The sequence below is a fragment of the Tupaia chinensis genome, unplaced genomic scaffold (assembly GCF_000334495.1).
Source record: "Tupaia chinensis unplaced genomic scaffold, TupChi_1.0 Scaffold000361_2, whole genome shotgun sequence".
NCBI lineage: Eukaryota > Metazoa > Chordata > Mammalia > Scandentia > Tupaiidae > Tupaia > Tupaia belangeri.
The window spans coordinates 2905967-2925981 of record NW_006159858.1 but is presented as its reverse complement, the minus strand read 5'-3'; the positions used below and the strand labels follow the sequence as shown (position 1 = coordinate 2925981).

Here is a 20015-nt window from a genome sequence, read left to right as displayed (position 1 = left end):
ATTTTATAACCACATTAAAATAACCCTTTGTAAGTCAGAACTCAAATTTATAATCAAGTAAGAATCTATTAAGACCCCAAAAGTCAATGGGAAATGCCTTGCCTGACATCAGTACTGGCCTGAGGTATAAAGCACAACAGTTAAGTGTTGGCAAAAAAAAAACCCTCAATTTTCTAGTAATCCCAACAGAAAAATGAGTGCTTCATTCAATGGGTAAGTAGACATATCTACTAATGCAAATATTGTCACTAGGTCGTCTTTTATAAGAACCTTAATATGAATGGGCATCATCATATCCAAGGGGTTCCCAAAACCACCACATTCTTTTCATGTATAAAGCACAGATACAGTACATATACAGACTATATGTGGTATTAAATTTATTGGAGTGCTATACGGGAAAAAAAAGATTAAAAAGGCTTCTTGGGGTGGGGCATTGCTGATAATGGCACAAAGCTTGAGAAACACTGAATTAGAAGTTATTCTCTTGGTCACATGCATTTCCCCTCACCATCATCATGCTATGTCAAAATATCCTGTGGCATTTTTGGCATCTGGAAATTTTTAAAGAACAGAAGATCTCTAGGACAGCACTCCCAGAGTAGGATTAAGAAATTTATGATCAGCTCTAAACACACAATCAATAGTATCCAAAAGGAGACAACCTGAGAAGCAGACACCAAGTTAGGAAAATCAATTAACATTTATCCAATCAAAATTAAAAACACAATTTTAATATCTATATTCAGAATTACATATTTGAGGCCATAGGCTAAAACTGGCAGCTGAGTTCTAAAATTACCACTTGAAATTCAAAATGAAAATCTGCAGTCTTTTTTATAAAGCATTCCCTTTCTTCATACTATACTGTCACAGATGACTTATCCATTTACTGTAATATTATATTAGGTAAACACTGTTGTGTCATTATGAAGAAAAAAAAAAAACTATGATCAAAGATCATCATGTAGTTCCTGAAGACTACATACAATTTCACTATACACAGTATATAATAAAACAGGGTACACTTTGTACGGCAGTAACATGCAATGACCTGGTGGTAGAGATGTCAATGTAGTTTCAGCTACATCAGAATTCTGTGTAGATGTTTACAGTTTGAGAGTTGTAAAGATAGAAGTAATTATTATTAAATGCTTAAGCAGTAAAGACATCTGAATGGACAACATACAATATCTAGGTATTTGTATGGAACTTACAAAAAAAAAAAAGGCTGATCTATAAGACCTAAGTGTAAGGATGGATTTTATTTTAAAAAAAGTCTTTTGAGGACTACAAATTACAAAGTAAAAGCGGACTACTATGCAGAACTCTACTAAATACATTTTGCCTATGCATGAAAACTTTATTAAAGTTATTCATTTAAGAAATTCACCCCATTCACAATGGTACCAGTTATGCTCTTCTGTTATTTTACCTTTATTTCAAATTATTACACGTTATTCCGTCAAGATGAACTTTCTAATACCAAATTCTTGGCTCACAAGAATGGCACCTTCAAAAAAGGCAATTTTTACTCAGTCTCTGGTGGCACTATTCCAGGCTAGTTTCTTTCATCAATTAAAAAACATTAGAAATGTTCACTTTTAACAGTTTATCTACCCTTCCCCCCAAAAAAAATGGCTATACCCCTGATGACTACACAGATGGATAGCAGCAAGAAAAGATAAAAATTAAAAGGCAGTCATTAAAATAAGTGGATCAATCATAGAAAAAATATTTGGCTCATGGCAATTAAAAAATGGCAACTAGGGTATGTTAACAGACAGACGCTTGAGTCACTATTGAATATGTTAAGAAAACGAAGCTAGTCCAGTCTGACCAGGTGGGAATATATAATTATCACTGTACTTCATTCTTTCTGACAAATACTCTCAAATAGGAAATGTAAGTCATATTTAGATTCTTAATTAGAACATATTGACCCTTAACATCTTCAACCATTTACTGGGTTTAATACAGTCATTTCCTTTATATGAACTCCTTTATTAATCCTTTCCTATCAATCTAAGTATATTCTGAGCATAAATATTTTAAGTGACAAGACTTTTCTAAGGTATATTTAAGAACGGCTGAATGAAAAGAAACACATTTGTTCTGTCTGGAAAGATACAGACTGAAGTTTCTCGATGGGAAAAAGCTCAATTTTCTTCCCATTACCTTTGTCAAATATGATTTCTCAAACCTTTCAAGTTTGTTCTCCGGCTTCACTAAGGATAATAACCAGAGAGAAAATGATAGCACTTAAGGGCATCTTGGACTAAAAATGGGAGAAAATGTTAACATAAAACCCATGATCCAAATAATCAAAATTCATGTTAATGAATTCAATTAGTGTGTATGTGATTTTCATTGAGGACTTGGGCTCTGGGCATTCCAAATTATCACACAAATCATTGCCTTTTGAGACTTGGAGACTTTTACAGTTTAATTTGCAAACAGAATTTTTATAACAAATTATTTTTAACCAAATCATATCTTGAAAACTGTTCATATAGAAAACCCAGGGAATAAAGTGAACTCTGTTCATTGTGGAAGGCCTTACATTACATTATTACAGTAGAAAATACAGGAGGTAGAAGATAACTGAAACGACTAATGCAACATTAGATTCAAATTTATAGCTCCTGTAGCTACTTAAAACATGGTTTTAGAAACTAAATTCAATAACCATAGAAATAGTTAAAATAAAATTTGCCATGAAAGCCCTTATATCATGCTTGATATAGGGAGGTAGGAAGATGTAAGAACCAGGACACATGAGACATGACATTTTATCTACAACTCCTGTTTGCTTTACTGAGGGTGTAGTTTCAATATTCAGTCACCTTCTTCAGCTTCAGACTCAGATTCTAGAAAAGGTAAAAATATGTAGTCAAGCATTATGTATCAGAAGTAAGAAGTTCTCATTTATAACTCAAATTTGTAAAAATTATAATTAAGGAAATTTACTAACAACACCGTACTTAGATGAGGGAGATGATGTTCAAAATTATTCATAAACTAAAACTTCATAATTAAATGTTCTCTAAACTTTTGAGTTCCTTCTTTTGACTATTTAGTAGTACAAAAGCTAAGCCATTAAATGAATGCAGTAACTGGGCCAGCAGGTAGCGTGGTGGTTAAGGCAGCTGGATCCCACACAGCCAACTCTGCTCTTCAAGTCCTGAACCCTGCAGCTTGAAAAATATATAAGGTGTGTATACCCAAAAACCCATGAGGAGAGAGAATGGAAAAGGGATTGTGGTGTGGCATTCCCCGGAGGATTGCTCTTTTTCCACAGAGCACACATGCCCTACACACACACACACACACACACACACACACACACAAGTGTAACAATTTACAAGTCTAATTTTTCTGCCTTCAATCAAATGACTATTTGCAGATCTATCACATAAAAACCCTCTACTTTAGCTATAGTAAAATGGGGCATTAGGATGAAAGAGGGAAGCATAGGCAGACACATACAACTGCCATATTAATGTTAGTTTCCAAGCTTTACCAACGAGCCACACACACAAAAAATAAGACTCACCTTCTTCAGCATTTTTTAGCCACTCTACAAACTTTTTCATTTGCTCAAGGAAGACACTTTTCCCCTTTGCAACATGTGCATCTTTATACCACTTGAGAATAGGCTCTTCACTCAGGACTTCAGCTATGAAGAAAAGCAATCATTAGACTGAAGGAACTTTAACATTTCTCTACCTTAGGCAGAGGAGAACCACCTAATGCTCAAATGCCTACTTGACAAACAGGACCCACTGAAAAGTTAAGTAAAAATATTATTTATGTTCTTTGCAAGATAAATCTACTCAAAACATTAGTTTCAAAGAGTCAATTTCAAGAAAAATAGAAAAAACAGGACCTACACATAGAAACTTCTATTGACTTGTTGCCAATGTACAAACATACAATAAGCTAAGAAACATTTTGAGTTAACTGGCCCAATGGCAGTAATGCTGAGGCAGAGAAAACCTATGTCAAATCATCAGGAATATCTGATAGAAAAAAAGTTTTTCAGGCCAGCAGGTGGCATACAGGTTAAGGTGGCTGGGTCCCACATGGCTGACTGCATGGTGCAGCTTGAAAAACACTGAGCACTCGTGTAGGCATGTGCCCAAAATCCCGGGAAAAACTAGAGAAGGGCAGTGAGGCCATTCCTCCAGGGGGATGTGATTTCTCACTTTCTCCCTCTGAGCACATGTGCCCTACAGCAAACAAAAAACAAAAAAGAAAACCTAACTCTAAGTTCGGAAGCCAGTCACAGTGAGGGGGGAAAAGTGAGAAATCATCCCTTTAGAAGGGACAGCCACACTACAATCCCTTCTTCTTCTGGGATTTTGGGCACATGTCCACTTAAGTGGTTGGTGTGGGGACCAGCAGTTAGCGTAATGGCTATGTCGCTGGACTCCCATGTAGTTGACCGTGGTACACGTCCCGGACCCGGTGGCTTAAACTCATGCTGGGCACATGTGCATGCATGCCCAAGATCCCGAGAGGAGAATGGAGAAGGGACTGCGGCATGACCATCCCCTCTGGGGGGTGATTCTCGCTTTCTCTCTGTCTGGTGAGCGCACGCGCCTTTATAGCAAAAACCTCTAAAAAATAAATAAAATAAGCGGTTGGTGTTTTTACCAAGCTGCACGGTGCAGTGTGCCATCTGGGATCTAGCTGCCTTAACCACTAATGCAACCTGTTGGCCCTCTATGTTTAGAATACAGGCACTAACAAGACTGACTCTAAAGCAGTGGTTCAGAGAGCGGGATCCCACATGGCCAAACATGGTTCAAATCCCAGCCCTGGTCACTTGAGAAAATACACTGGGTTCCTATGTATGCCTGACCAAAATCTTAACGTAGGGAAAAAGTGACAGGAAACGAACTACAGCATGATCACATCCCATTGGGAGTTGCTTTCTTTCTCTTTCTCTTTGACACAGGTACATGCCCTCTGGCAACGGGGGAAAAAAAAAGTCAGCAGGGGCCAGCAAGTGGTATAGTAGTTAAGTCACTGGGCTCCCACATGGCCAACCGTGGTTCCATTCCTGGACCCAAGAGCTTGAAAATCACGCCAAACACGTTTGCATACATTCCTAAGATCCCAGGAGGAGACTGGAGAAGGGATTGTGGTGTGGCTATTCCTCCTGGGGGGGTGATTTCTTGCTTTCCTTCTGTCTCCCTCTCTCTCAGGCAAGCGCATGCACCCTATGACAAAAACCTCAAAAATAAGGCATCAACAAAATCATTTATAAAAACTGGCAGAGGTGGGGGGGGGTGAGGGAGAGGTGGCAGGTGGCGTGGTAGCTAAGGGGGCTAGACTCCCACATGGCCAAACATGGTTTGAGTCCCGGACCTGGAAGCTTACTTTCTCATTTTCCTTCTCTCTCTCTTATTCTGTCCCTCTCTGGTCAAATTAAAATAAATAAAGTCAAATAATTCTTTGAAAACAAGCAAACAAAACAACCAGGGGTAGAACACATAATACACACCTACTGTACTCACTGGGATTAAGGCTGATCTGATTAATGAATAATTTTAAAACATGCCATTGTTAACCATACCAAGTTAAATAACTGGAATGGGTTCTCTCCCAACAGAGATCTTGCCATTACTACCCATTTTAGAACAGGTTTTTGAAATGAAGAATACAGAGAAAAGGGAATAGCTGAAACAGACTTTAAAAGAAGTATCTTGAACTGGACTTTTAGGATAAGTCAAAGTCAACACTAATCTGAGAACTAGCAGAACAATATTTAATGCTATACATTATGTGGTGTTTTCTGTTGATAAAAATATGGTATTATCCTTTGATTATTGCAAACTGACAGAAAATCTGCAGTATACTCTAGAAAGATGTACAAGTAAACGAAAATCATAAATTATAAAGTCAGCCCTATTGGGGAGGGTAAGGTGAAGGAAAGCAGGCTTCACACAGGCTGAAGATTACAGTGATAGAGTGTCTGGGAACTCATACCAGGTTCCTTTCCCATACCAGGGCGGAGTACAGAAGGCAAAGCTGGAAGCTGTATTTTTTTTTTTTTTTTTAGTGGTTTTTGTTATACCCCAAGAGATGGAAGTGGGGTATCACCCTCCCAGAAGGCATAGCTACACCCCAATCCTTTCTCCTCCATTTTCCTCCTGGGATTTTGGACACACTTGCATATGCACCAGGCATGAGTTTTAAGCTGCCAGATCCAGTTAATGTCTGCCACGTGGGAGTTCAGCGCCTTAACCATTACATCACCTGCTGGCCCCAGTCCACATGTTAAAAACTTCAGACTTTGGGACCAGCAGTTGGCGCAATGGCTATGTCTCTGGAATATCATGTAGTCAACCGTGGTTCGAACCCCGGACCTGGTGGCTTAAACTCACGCCGGGCATGTGTGCGTGTGTGCCCAAGATTCTGAGGAGAATGGAGAAGGGATTGCGGTGTGGCCATCTCCCTGGGGGGTTATTTCTCGCTTTCTGTCTGTCTCTCTCTGTCTTTCTGGCAAGTGCATGTGCCCTATTGCAAAAACCTCTCAAAAAAAAAATGTTCTGACACCAACATGCTAAAAAGCACCCAATTTAACCATAGACAAATCTGTCTTGGAACAAATGGTAAAATAGTTCAGAGAGCTCATGTTCAGATAATTATTCATTTTAATTACTTTGAATATTAAAGTTATTTTTATTAAGTGTATCCACAAATTTCAAAATTTAAATTACCTTTATAAAAAAGCACCACGATTTTCTGGAAGGCTTTCATGAAATGAATGTTGTCATAGCAATACTCCTGAATCTTCAGTAACAGAGTCAGCTCAGACTGACCTTGAGTAGTAAAGGCAGCAAGTAGAGGGCTGTATTGCTTTTAAAGGGAAAAAGATTTAGTCAGTCACTACTATGACCATCCATTTCAATATTCTTATGTAACAGACATAATTCATCTTTTATAATCACTGTGAACTATGACTTATGTACTAGAAACTAAAACACTAAACAGAATAGTAAAACAGAAAACTCTGCTACACATCTAAGTCTAATAAGTAACACAACAGTATTTCAGATATTAAACAATGTTAATATTTTAGAAGGAAAAAAAAATCCTATCTTCCAATATTCCCTTGAAAGCAAATACCAAATTATAAGGCTTAAGCTACTTTTTAAAAACTTTGCACTCACCAAGGAAAGAGAGAGAAAGCAAGAAAGCACCCTGTATGGGGCATGGGTCATGCTGCAATCCCCTCTCCTCCATCTCTCCCTCCTTTCAGGATCTGGGACATGCACAAACACCTGGAGTGTTTTGCAAGCTGCCAAGTCTAGGACTCAAATCATGTAGTCGGCCATGTGGGATCTAGCCATGTTAACCAGAAGACTGGCTGGCCTAGGTTTAAGCTATTTTTAAAAATTTACTATATATAAAGTGTGGGGATGCTAAAAGAAAGGAAGATGAGAGTACCCTGCTCTCCAGTCTTTTTACCTCCTTGGATCTTGGGCACACATGCACATGTACCTGGCATGTTTTTCAACCCATCAAGTCTAGGACTCAAAAAGCACATCCAGCCACCTGGGATCCAGCCGCCTCAATCACCACACTGCTGAATGGACTCTTAAGCTACTTTTATACATTTTTTTTGGAATGATTTTTTTTTTGCTATAGGGTGTGTGTGCTCACTAAAGAGGCAGGGACAGACAGACAGAAAGTGAGAAATCACCCCTGGAGGGGATGGACATGACACAATCCCTTTTCCATTTTCTTCTCAGGATTTTGGGCATGCACGCACACATGCCTGGCTGCATTATAAGCCACACGGTCAACTATGTGGGAGTCCAGTGATGTAACCATTACACCATCTGCTGGTCCCAAATTTGTTTAAGGTTTTTGTCATCAGGTATATACATTCACCAGAGATAGAAAATGAGAGGGAAAGTGATAAATCATCTCTCAGAGAGGATGGTCATGCTACAATCCCTTCTCCATTCTTCTCCTGGGATTTTGGGCATACCTGCAGATGGGCCCAGCATGAGTTTCAAATTGCCAGGTCCAGGACTCACAGTAATCGGCCATGTAGGAGTCTAGTGCCTTAACCACTACATCACTGAAGGCCTGAATATAAACCTTGATGTTAAACTGTAAATCTAAGAAAGCCCATGCCAAACTTTAAAACTGTTATCATACTAACTATAAATAGTTTATATGTTATTTGTCTACTTACTGATGGTTCACCCCCAGGAACCACAGGATGTGATAAATCCTATTAGAAAAGTACAGTGACAGTTCTCTTATCCCCACTTAAAAGCAGAATAGTTTGTTTTGTCAAGGTTCAGTTCTAATACCTTCAAGTGCTTGATGGCTTGCTCGGCTACAAGCTCCTCTTTTTTGTTCCATTCCACAGTGCTCATTACGCTTGACCAGACTATACCAATGACAACCGGTTCTGGAATGTTGTTTTTTTTCATTTCCTCTTTGACATATAAAATTATCTGCAAAAGAATCCAAATTTAGTAACAGAAATCAGTCTCAATATGTATATACTTCACAAATCAAATTTAGGCCTTATGTAAAAAGCGCAAACACCATTCTGTACCGTTGGCAATAACTACATGTGTATCACATACAATCAGGGAACCTTTAGAACAGGTGGGGATGAAGTCCTATCTAACCTCTATTTTTCACACAAACTAGTCAGAAAGGGAGAAACATGGAAATAATCAGATCCTTGCACTGAGTTGGCCTGTACAAAATCCTTGAGTGTTTTCACTTCTGGGCATCAAAAAAGCACCAATTGGGGACCAGCAGCTGGTGTAATGGCTATGTCTCTGAACTCCCATGTAGTTGACTGCGGTTCAAGTCCTGGACCTGGTGGCTTAAACTCAGGCCAGGCGCATGTGCGTGTGTGTCCAAGATCCCGAGAGGAGAATAGAGAAGGTATTGTGGCATGGCCATCTCCCCTGGGGGGTGATTTCTCGCTTTCTGTTTCTCTATCTTTCTGGTGTGTGCACATGCCCTATATCAAAAAAAAACCAAACACAAAAACAAACAAAAACTCTAAAAAATAAAGCACGGACTAAGCCTATGAAAAAAAAAACAAAGGTGAAGTCACAGTATAACCTATTAATCCAGACTCACTCTGGTGAAAAACGAGGGCTGGCAGGTAGTGTGGTGGTTAAGGGCGCTGGACCCCCTCATGGCTGAGTTCAAGTTCAAGTTTGCGGTTTGAGTCCAGGACCTGGCAGCTTGCTTTCTCACTTTCTTTCTCCTCCCCCCATCAAATAAAAATAAATATATAAAGTTAAATATTAAAAAATAAAGCTTCTCAAATGAGTAAACATTTCTATGCCAGAAGCTTAGAGATAAAAAGATGGTATAAAAAGAAACAGCTTACATCCTTAAATGGATCACCACGGGACATCTGTTCTTGAAGTTCTTTCTGAAGCTCCTTACGAGCTCCAATGGTTTGCTGATTCCGAACATACTCCGAAAGCTCTTTCAAGCCTGCCTCAGTAAAATACTTTGTGAAGTGTTCAACGCTTTGCTTATTAGCAGGAAAAAGCTCCTAAAAGGAGAATCTAATCTGGTTAAATGGTCTTAAAATCAGATTAAGAAAAACATTTCTTCAGATTTAAAAAGGGAATTTCTCTCATTACATTCGCCTTAAGAGTTGGCTGAAATGGAAAGAAAATGTTACAAACCATCAGTCTGTTATCCATGCTGACTTTCCGAAGACTTGCAGCTACTGCATTGATATCTTTTTCATTTATCCATGATTTAAAGAGCTTTACAGCAAAAGCTGCTGAAACCCCTGTAAACAAAAGAGCTGACTTAACAAATGTCTCTTCCTGGATTTCAACCCTTGTCTCTCCCTTACCTTCCCCACATAGTTCAACCACACAGAATTATGTGCTTTCACCACTTAACCCTGAGCTTTCCTCTGCCAATGTTTACCATTTCATTCCAATTTCTCTATTCTGTAAGTATTCTGGGCCAACCATACATAACAATTCAATCACTGAAACCACAATTCGAAAATGACTTTCCTTCCCAGCTTGACATTATCCCCAATAAAGATGTCCCTAAGACTTCCAATTAGCATTTTTAAAAATAATTATTTAATTTTATTTATTCATTCATTTTTTTTTGACCAGAATGAGAGAGAGAGAGAGAGAGAGAGAGAGAGAAAAGTAAAAGTGAGAAAGCAAGCCACCAGGTCTGAGACTCAAACCATGGTCGGCCATGTGGGAGGGAGTCCAGTGCCTTTATCCACCACACCACCTGCCGGCCCCTCCAATTGGCATTAATCTCTTTCTGGGTTCCCATAGAATTCTTCTATAAAATTTTCATTATGTATGATCACATTCTGTATAAACTCTGGGTATGTGCCATATGTCTAAGAAAGCCATTAAGACCAAATGCCAAAGAAACGCATTAAATGTCTACTGAGTTGGAATGATAACTAAGACTATACAAGTCACATCTATGAATAGTGAACCAGGCCTTAACTTTTCCTTTTCGCCACAAGTGTTGGACAGAGAGGGGGGTGGGGGGGAAGAGAGTGAGAAATCATCCCTCAGGGGGATGCCCACACTGCAATCTCTTCTCCTTCATCCTCCTCTCCAAATTTTGGGCACCCTGGCGTCCAATTTTTAAGCCGTCGGGTCTGGGACTTACTGCAGAGTTGGCCATGTGGGATACAGTGCCTCAGCGACCATGGCAACTGCTGGCCTGACCGCAACTTCTATTATCAGTTCATTTTTCATACTTTTATCTACTCACATGCCCAGTCAACTAAAAACCACTCTTTACTAAAGACTAATTACCTTCTTTGACCAAATTCTCATTATAAAGGCTATTAAGAATGGATGCATTAAGTGTCCCATTAGCCAGAAGAACACCAGTCAACATAGCCAGCTTGTTCCTCTCTGACTCCGAAAAACCTTTCAAGAACAGCAACAGCTATAAAAGTAAACAGTGAGGGTTAAAAAGAGCAATCGCAAAATATTAAGAAAAATAGTAAAGCACACTGTATTAGTTAAAGGTATGGGCTCTGGGTTCTAAACATCTAAGTGGATAAACTTGTTAAAATGGTCATTAACTGAGTATCTTGGGCAAGTAAGTTAACCTCTGTGCCTCAGTGCCCTCAAATGTAAAATGTGGATTAAAACAACACAGGATTTTTATGAATATTAAATTAGTAAATACATTAGGTTGCTGGAAAAGTCATCAAGTATTTTTCTATGCAAAAATGTGTCAAGACTTTTCCAACAACTCAATAATTAAAATAATTCCTGGCACTTGATAAATGTTACTATCAACATTACCACGTTTTCTATGCATCTATTTAAGAAATACCTAAGACTGGAACTCAAATACCAAGTATGCTAAATGTCTTATTCTTTAGCTCTGGTTACCTTCTGCTTACTGAACAAGCCTCTCCGTTGATTTTTAATTCTAATTTCAATGACAGTTTATCTAAATATCTAATTACCTCAAATCTGAGAGAGAAATTAGGATTTAACATTCCCTCTTCTGACCCCAACACCTTTGCATTTCCTAAAAGCGTATTACTCCCTCATACCTTTTTTACTTCATCTTCAAAACCTTTCTCCAGGTATTTGTAGCGCCTGATTAACTTGTTAAAAACCTATAAAGGATATTAAACAGATTTAGTAACTTCACATGTGCTCTTAACAGATCTCTAAAAGACCTAGGCTGGGGCCACTGAGATCTTTTCCCATAGCATTTCTTTTTTTTTTTTTTTGTGAGAGGTTTTTGCTATAGGGCGCATGCATTCGACAGAGAGAGAGAGAGAGAGACAGACAGAAAGTGAGAAATCGCCACGCCACAATCCGTTCTCCTCCATTCTCCTCTTGAGATCTTGGGCATGCACGCACACGCACCCTGCATGAGTTTTAAGCCACCGGGTCTGGGACTCAAACCGCCGTCGGCTACATGGGAGTTCAGTAACATAGCCATTACGCTAACTGCTGGTCCCTCTCATAGTATTTCTAAAACAGAAGTGAATCCTCACCATTGGACCAAACAAGCTTACAAGCTGTTTAAATCAGCTTGAGAAGAGTTTACCAACTCCTAAATCATGTAATATACCAACACTTTAATAATCACCTATTAAGGTATTTTAATTGCTGTATATTAAGGAAGGCCTAATTATTATCCAAGTACAAGTTATTTATGCATGTGTAAAACATGACCAGATTAAGATCGTAAAAAGCAGTTCAGGAGCTGGCATAATGACCATGTTGCTAGACTCCCATGTAGTCAACCGTGGCTTGAGTCCTGGACCCGGTGGCTTAAAACTCACACTGGGCACATATGCATGCGTGCCCAAGATCCTGAGAGGAGAATGAAGAAGGGACTGCAGCATAGCCATGCCCCCTGGGGGGGTTATTTCTTGCTCTCTGTCTCTATCTTTCTTGCGAGCATACACACCCTATAACAAAAACCTCTCAAAAAAAAGAGCAGTTCTGTGGTGAGTGGGTGGCATGAAGATTAAGACACTAGATCCCACATGGCTATCTTGGAGTTAAAAACTGGCAGTTTGAACGATCATGCTGTGTGCCCAAAATCTTGAGACAAGAGTGAAGAAGGAACTGTGGTGTGTGTGGTATGGCCATCCCCACTGGGTGGTGATTTCTCCTTCCCCACCCTCTCTCTGGCAGGCACATGCAACCTAGAGCAAAAATTAAAACAAACAAAACAGTTCTGTATTTCCTAATGACATAGATAAAAACTTCCAGATGCATATGAAAAACTTTTAGATGCATTTGAATTCTCTGTATAGAGCAATACAAACATGACTGCACATGAAACCTACAAATGGGATCTTGGTTAATAAATTAATCCACCTACAACTTGTCTGACTTTAAAACAGTTCTAGAGGGGCCAGCAGATAGTGTAATGGTTACATTTCTGGACTTCTTGTAGTCAACCGTGGAATCGAGTCCCAGGACCTGGGGTCTCAAAACTCACACCGGGCACGTGTGTGTGCATGCCCAAGATCCCAAGAAAATGGAGAAGGGACTGCGGCGTGGCAGTCCCCTCCGGGGGGATGATTTCTCTTTTTCCATCTCTCTGTTTTCTTCAGAGCACATACACCAGCAAAAATCTCTCTTTAAAAAAAAACCAAGCAAACAAACAGTTCTACAGAGTAATTCATCCATGGAAAATAACAATAAGAAACGAATTCTCCTTTGAAGCTTAATATTTTTCTTTTTTTTTTTTAAAAAAAACAATCATTTATTTATTTATGTATGTATTCATTCATTTGTTTTTGTTTTTTAATTTAACCTGAGAGATACACACAGAGGGAAAGTAAGAAAGCAGGCCACCAGGTCCAAGACTCGAATGGTGGCTGGGCACGTGGGAGTGACCAGTGCCTTAACCACGCTACCTACTGGTCTCCCAAAGCTTGACACTTTTCTTAATTATTAATATTACTCTTAAAATTTGTTCTCTTTAACACATCTGAAATTTCTATTTCATCATATTCTACCAAGAACAATAACCCAAAAATTCATTATCAAATTCCTACAGCTTAGGGCCAGTAGATGGGAGTGATGGTTAAGGCACATGTCTGAACATAGTTCAAGTCCTGGGCCTGGCAGCTTGAGAGCTTACGTTCTTACTTTCTCTCTCTCTTTCTCTCTCTCCCTGGTCAGCACATGATCCTAGTCACAAACTTAAAAAAAAAAAAAAAAAGAAGAAAAAGAAAAATGCTAATGATGCTAATGATAAATAAAATTAAATGATTCTTAAAAAAATATGTCCTTCAGCTTACTACCTGCAATTCTTTCTAAATTTGCTAAAGGGTGTGTGTGCTCACTGGTGAAAGACTGAGTGAGGGAAAAAGGGAAAGTGAAAACGCACCACCCCACAGGGAACAGTCACACCATGGGGCACAGGCGGCGTGGTGATTAAGGGTGCTGGACTCCCACATGGCTGACTACAGTTTGAGTCCCAGACCTGACTGCTAGCTTTCTCACTTTCCCTCTCTCTCTCTAGCTCTGTCCCTCTCTGGTCATGTTAAAAACTAATTAATAAATAAAATTAAATAAAATAATTATGTATTTTTTAAAATAGTCACATCATAGTCTCTTATTCATTTCTCCTCACACAGGATTTTGGGCACACATGCAACACACCTGGTATATTTCTCAAGCTGCCAGGTTTGGGACACGAACCACACAGCTAGCCATGTGAGGTGCAGCCACCTTAACCAGCATGCAACCAGCTGGCCCTTACCAGAAACCTTTTAAAAGCAGAGTACTTCTTGAACATTAGTAAAATGGGCAGTAGCTAACCTAAAATAATTAAATTAAGTCAAGTTTAACTGACCTGAGCAAATGCTTGCATGGTCTCTAGATCTTCTTGTGCTGCGAACACACAGACATCTGTACGCATCATGTCATCTGCCAGTGTACCACCTGGAGCTAAAGTACATTTTACAAAAAATTTGTAATGACATTCACTTTAAGTTAGCAATCATTTCAATTCTACTCTCCATAGGATTTCCAATGTAAAACAACATTTTAAAAGATGAATTGAAAGCAAAGTCAACTTATCAATAAAAACATGGCTAGTTTAGGTCAGTACGTATGAACAAAGTAAAACAATCTGTAGGTACAGCAACATATAAAACAATACTTTGGCATTCTAATAAAACTCATTGCAGTAATCATTTAATGCTGTCAAATCTAGGACCAGCAGTTGGGTGATGGCTATGTCGCTGGACTCCGGCGTAGTCAACTGTGGTTTGAGTCCCGGACCCCGTGGCTTAAACTCACGCTGGGTGCGTGTGCGCCCAAGATCCTGAGAAGCATGGAGGAGAAAGGATTACGGCATGGCCATCCCCCCTGGAGGGTGATTTATTGTTTTCTGTCTCTCTGGTGAGGGTACATGCCCTATAGCAACCCTCCCCCTCCCAAGTCTAATCTGTCAAGTAGAGATTTTCAGAGCTGGTTTTGATTACATGTGAACCCACAATAGAGACTGTATTTTTTTTTTTTTTTAAAAATAAAGGTAAATGGGGCCACCAGGCAGTGTGGTGATTAAGGGGCCAAATTCGACCATGGTTTGAATCCTAAACCTGGTGGCTTGCTTTCTTACTTTTTTCACTGTCTCTCTAGTTAAAATAATAATAATAATAACAATAAATAAATGTCTTAAAGAAATGGAGGATGATGAAATTAGAGAGGGTATAAATGAAGTTAAGATTGTATACTGATAACCGCAGCAGTTGGGTAACAAACACTCATTACATTATTCTTTTTGGGATATGTTTGGAAATTTCATGTACATAAAAAGGCTCAAAAAAAAGGCCTGTTAATAGCCATAATATAAAAAAAGATTCATATTTCTTACTACAAACTAGTAATAAATAAAAGAAATATTCATTAAAGTAGGTATTATTAGGTATTAAGTTCCTGATTGCAACACTGAGTAAATGTTTGACTACACAACACTTACCCAGCATTCCACCAGCCACCAGAATGTCAAAGAGTGTTTCTGCATATCGGCGATAATCAAGTTTTGCTCCAGAAGCATCAAGGAACTTAGCTACTGCTTCCAAATCAGTACCAGTTTCAGTTAAGCCTTGAATAATACAGTCTTGAAACTGAGTAGGGTCAAACCTCTCTTTTTCATCTGAGGGGGGAAAAGAACCAAAACATTTAGTTTAAAAAGGTTTACTAAAATGCATGAAATTGTCATTTTATGAAGCTCCACTACGAAATAAATTAATCAAATACATCCCAAGTAAACACAAGACTACCTAAAAGACCTAAGCAAATATGACAGGAGACTACTTACCAACCTTTGCAAATACAAGGCAGAACAACCTAGCCAGGAGAATTGTGTAGCTTTTCTCCTACTACTTTTTCAAACAAATCTCGTGAGTGAACTGTATGTGCTAATCTCTCATATTCCCACTGCCATGAGGCAATTTCCACCTGAAATTGTTCCCATTATTCGCAAGAGAAATAGCCAAAAGAAATTAGGTAATCAAGAGACTGTACTATGTAGGAGTTCAGAGTATAGGCTCTGGAGTTAAACTGGGTTCAAATCCTGATCACCATTTAACCACCTAAATCAGAGCAACAGCTGCATTACCCTACTACAGATGGTAATAAGAACAGAAGAACAGTTCCTATCTTTGGCCAGTCAGTGGCATGGTTAAAGCATAACCAACTGAGCAATCTGAGTTACTGAACTGGTAGTCTGAGAAACATACTAGATGTGGGCATGTATGTGCCCCAAATTCTGAGAGAATGGAGAAAGGACTGTGAAAGCACCCAGCCATCCCCTCAGAAGGTGCTTCCTTACTGTCTCATAGCTGAGTGCAGGGGGTGTGATGTTGGGATTCTGGACTCCCACATGGCAAACTATAGTTTGAGACCTAGACCTAGTGGCTTACTTACTTTCACTTTCTCTCTCTTGTGGGCACGTGCCCTATAGCAAATTTTTTAAAAAATTAATTAATTAAATAAAAAAAGGTGGCCAGCAAGTGGCACAGTGATTAAGGTGCTGGAGTCCCACATGGCTGACCATGGTTCGAGTCCCAGACCTGGTGGCTCGCTTTCCCTTTCTCTCTGTCTGTCTCTGTCTCTGGTGAGTACACATGTCCTACAGGAAATTGAAAGATAATAATAAAATTAATTTATTTAAAAGAGAAAAAAATAGTATCTATCTCATAAAGGTTTGTATTTTTTTAAGGTTTTCTTGCCATAGGGGCAGACGCTCATTGGAGAGAGACAGTGGTAAAGTGAGAAATCACTCCCTGGGGGGATGGCCATACCACAACCCCTTGTCCTCCATTCTCTTCCTGGGATCTTGGGTATGCATGCACATGTATCCAGTGTGATTTTCAAGCCACCAGGTGCAGGACGCAAACTAGGATCAACCATGTGGGAGTCCAGCAATATAGCCACTATGTCAACTACTGGCCCCATCAATGATCGTGATCTGGAACTGGAAAGTGAAATCTTTTCCTGTTGCTAACAATAATAACAAAGTTACTTGCTGTCATTATTTATAGAAAAGTAGCACCAGCAATCCACATACCTACAAGCTACAGACTTTCCCTCACTGCTGCCAAACTGTTCTAGATCCTAATTCTCCTTCCTTAAGAAAAATTTCCTAGCTAAATGAAATTGAATCACATGTTGGTCTCCCCAGCACTATGAGGGGATAAACTCTATGACTTATAGAGATTCATCACATTAACACCTTTCCTTTAATAATTTAACCTTCTGTTGACACTAACGTTTGCTTAATGAAACTGCTATCTAATGAAAATACCTTGCTTTTTTTTTTTTTGGATAGGGTGCGTGTACTCACCAGAAAAGACAGTGAGAAATCACCCCCAGGGGGGATAGCGACACAACAATCCCTTCTCCTCCATTCTCCTCTTGGGATCTTGGGCACACACGCACACGTGCCTGGCATGCATTTAAGCTACTGGGTCTGGCACTCGAACCATGGTTGACTCCATGGGAGTCCAGTGAACATAGCCATTACGTCATTTGCTGGTTTCCCTGGCTTATTTTTTTAATTTAACTTTACTTACTTACTTATTTATTTATTTAAATTCGACCAGAGATGGACAAAGCGGGAGGGGGTGGGTGAGAAAACAAGCCACCAGGTCTGGGACTCAAACCTCGGTCAGCCATGTGGGAGTCCAGTGCCTTTATCCACCATGCCATCTGCTTAACCCCACCTTGGTTATTTTTTTAAAAGGTACTTCATCTCCACACTAAAAAGAATGTTCACTAACTTACTTAGAGATACAGGACACTTAAAAACTTAAGGCTTGGGGGAACCAGCAGTTAGCGTAATGGCTATGTCGCTGGACTCCCACATAGTCGACCGCGGTTCGTGTACCGGACCCGGTAGCTTAAAACTCACGCCGGGCACGTGTGCGTGCGTGCCCAAGATCCCGAGAGGAGAATGGAGGAGAAGGGATTGCGGCATGACCATCCCCCCTGGGGGGTGATTTCTCGCTTTCTGTCTCTATGTCTCTCTCTGTCTGTCTGGCAAGCGCACGTGCCCTACAGTGAAAATCCCCCCCCCCAAAAAAAAGAAAACTTAAGGCTTGGGGGGAAGAGGGGTTGTCAATAGCGTGGTATTGAAAGCAGCTGGATCTTCCATGGGTGATTGCGCTACTTGAGTATAGAATCCAGTAGTTTGAAAAACACACCAGGTACATGTGCATGTATGCCCCAAATCCAAAAGGAAGGGGAAATGGAGGATAAGGGATTGCAGGGTATTACTTCCCAAGGGGGGAATGCTTTCTCATCCCAGCCCCACCTCCCAGAAGAGTACATACCCTCTGGCAAAAATTTAAAAAAACGAAACAACCAAAAAGCAAAAAAACTAAAGGACTACAAAAGCAGTAGAAATATTAAGAATAGGGACCAGCAGATGGAGTAATATTTACATTGCTGGACTCCCACAGCAGCTTAAAACTTATGTCAGGTGGGTATGAGGGCATGCCCAAAAATTCTAAGAGGAAACTAGAGAAGGGACTGCAATGTGGTCATCCCCGCTGAGGGGGTGATTTCTCACTTTCTGTCTCTATGTCTCTCTGGTGAGTGTGCACACACCCTGTAGCAAAAATCTCTCTAAAAATAAATAAATAGATGAATATTAAGAATATATCGGAAATACCAGTTAACTAGAAACCCAGGTTCCTTTTTGGTATTTATCTTTTGAAACTGCCTGTCAGGGACCAGTAGTTGGTGTAATGGCTGTGTCGCTGGACTCCCATGTAGTCAACCGTGGTTTGAGTTCCAGACCCGTTGGCTTAAACTCACGCCGGGCACGAGTGTGTGCATGCCCAAGATCCCGAGAGAACAAAGGAGAAGGGATTGCGGTGTGGCTATCTCCCTGGGGGGTTATTTCTCACTTTCTGTCTATCTCTCTTTCTGGTGATCACACGCACTCTATAGCAAAAACCTCTCAAAAATAGTAAAAGAGGGACCAGCAGTTAGCGTAATGGCTATGTCGCTGGACTCCCATGTAGTCGACCGTGGTTCGCGTCCTGGACCCAGTGGCTTAAAACTCATGCCGGGTGCATGTGCATGCATGCCCAAGATCCCGAGAGGAGAACGGAGGAGAAGGGATTGCAGCGTGGCCATCATCCCTGGGGGATGATTTATCACCTTCTGTCTCTCTCTGTCTGTCTGGTGAGTACACGCACCCTATAGCAAAAATTTCCCCCCCCAAAAAGAAAAAGAAAAAGAAATTGCCTGCCAGATGAACCAAGATACAAAAGATATTATTATGGGGATTTGAAGAGAAATTAAAATAAATATGTACCTCTTTTTCTGGTTTTAAAACGCTGGCCTGATAGCGTTGGCTTTTGCTGCTTTTGATTATTCATAAAAGACACCCTAGGAAAAGAAAAATAAGGCCTTAAAAATGCAGTGTTATAACATTCACTTTTAAAAACAAAGAATCAATCCTTAGTCCAGTCCTATATAAATCGAATGGAACACACTTTCAGTTTGGCAATATACCCAGTATAGTCTCAAAGAATAAATTTTGCTAGAATCAAATTTAACTTCAAACTTTGTATCTCTCTCTACAAAAAAAATCCTTTAAAGAAGTGGTGCCAATTACATCTTAAAATGACTTTCAGGTGCCACATGATTGGCGGCACGTCACCATCCTAAACATAATTGTTTAGTCTGTTTCCCATTGCTTTTCAAATTCACCTACATCTTCCTCTACTATTAAGTGCCCCCGGAAGAAAAGGGGAGATTACCACCATAGTGAGGATGCCCCCAAAACGTGTGTCAGTTCTGAGACACGGTCAAAGGTGATTCCCTTCTTCTGAGCAGTCTGATAACACCACCTCCCTACAAGTTGTCCCCGTGACCCCAGTGGCCACTTGCACCACTCCCGCGGGCAAAATCAACGGAGAGCAGGAGTTGCCTCCCCTGCCTCGCACCCTACAGTCCCATCCACCTCCCCGCCACGTGCCAGATCCGAAGAGC

The 20015-nt window shown here is 40.0% G+C and overlaps 1 protein-coding gene across 3 annotated transcripts in view; it reads right to left on the bottom strand.

The window, feature by feature from the left end:
• Nucleotides 1–367: 367 nt before the first annotated feature.
• The window catches only part of BZW1 (basic leucine zipper and W2 domains 1), a 20107-nt gene continuing 459 nt past the window's right edge, over nt 368–20015 (bottom strand). The window contains exons 2-12 of one of the 3 annotated variants that reach the window (XM_006152998.3): nt 19336–19409; nt 15487–15663; nt 14356–14450; nt 11579–11644; nt 10821–10956; nt 9696–9805; nt 9389–9559; nt 8340–8486; nt 6732–6870; nt 3557–3679; nt 368–2870 (exon numbers count right to left, since the gene is read on the bottom strand). In XM_006152998.3, the coding sequence (XP_006153060.1) occupies nt 2839–2870; nt 3557–3679; nt 6732–6870; nt 8340–8486; nt 9389–9559; nt 9696–9805; nt 10821–10956; nt 11579–11644; nt 14356–14450; nt 15487–15663; nt 19336–19399 (1260 nt within the window). In that variant the 5' untranslated portion in view covers nt 19400–19409 and the 3' untranslated portion in view covers nt 368–2838. Of the gene's footprint in view, nt 2871–3556; nt 3680–6731; nt 6871–8339; nt 8487–9388; nt 9560–9695; nt 9806–10820; nt 10957–11578; nt 11645–14355; nt 14451–15480; nt 15664–19335; nt 19410–20015 lie in introns of those variants that run through there. The other 2 variants (XM_006152999.3, XM_027773621.1) reach the window with 2 other exon arrangements.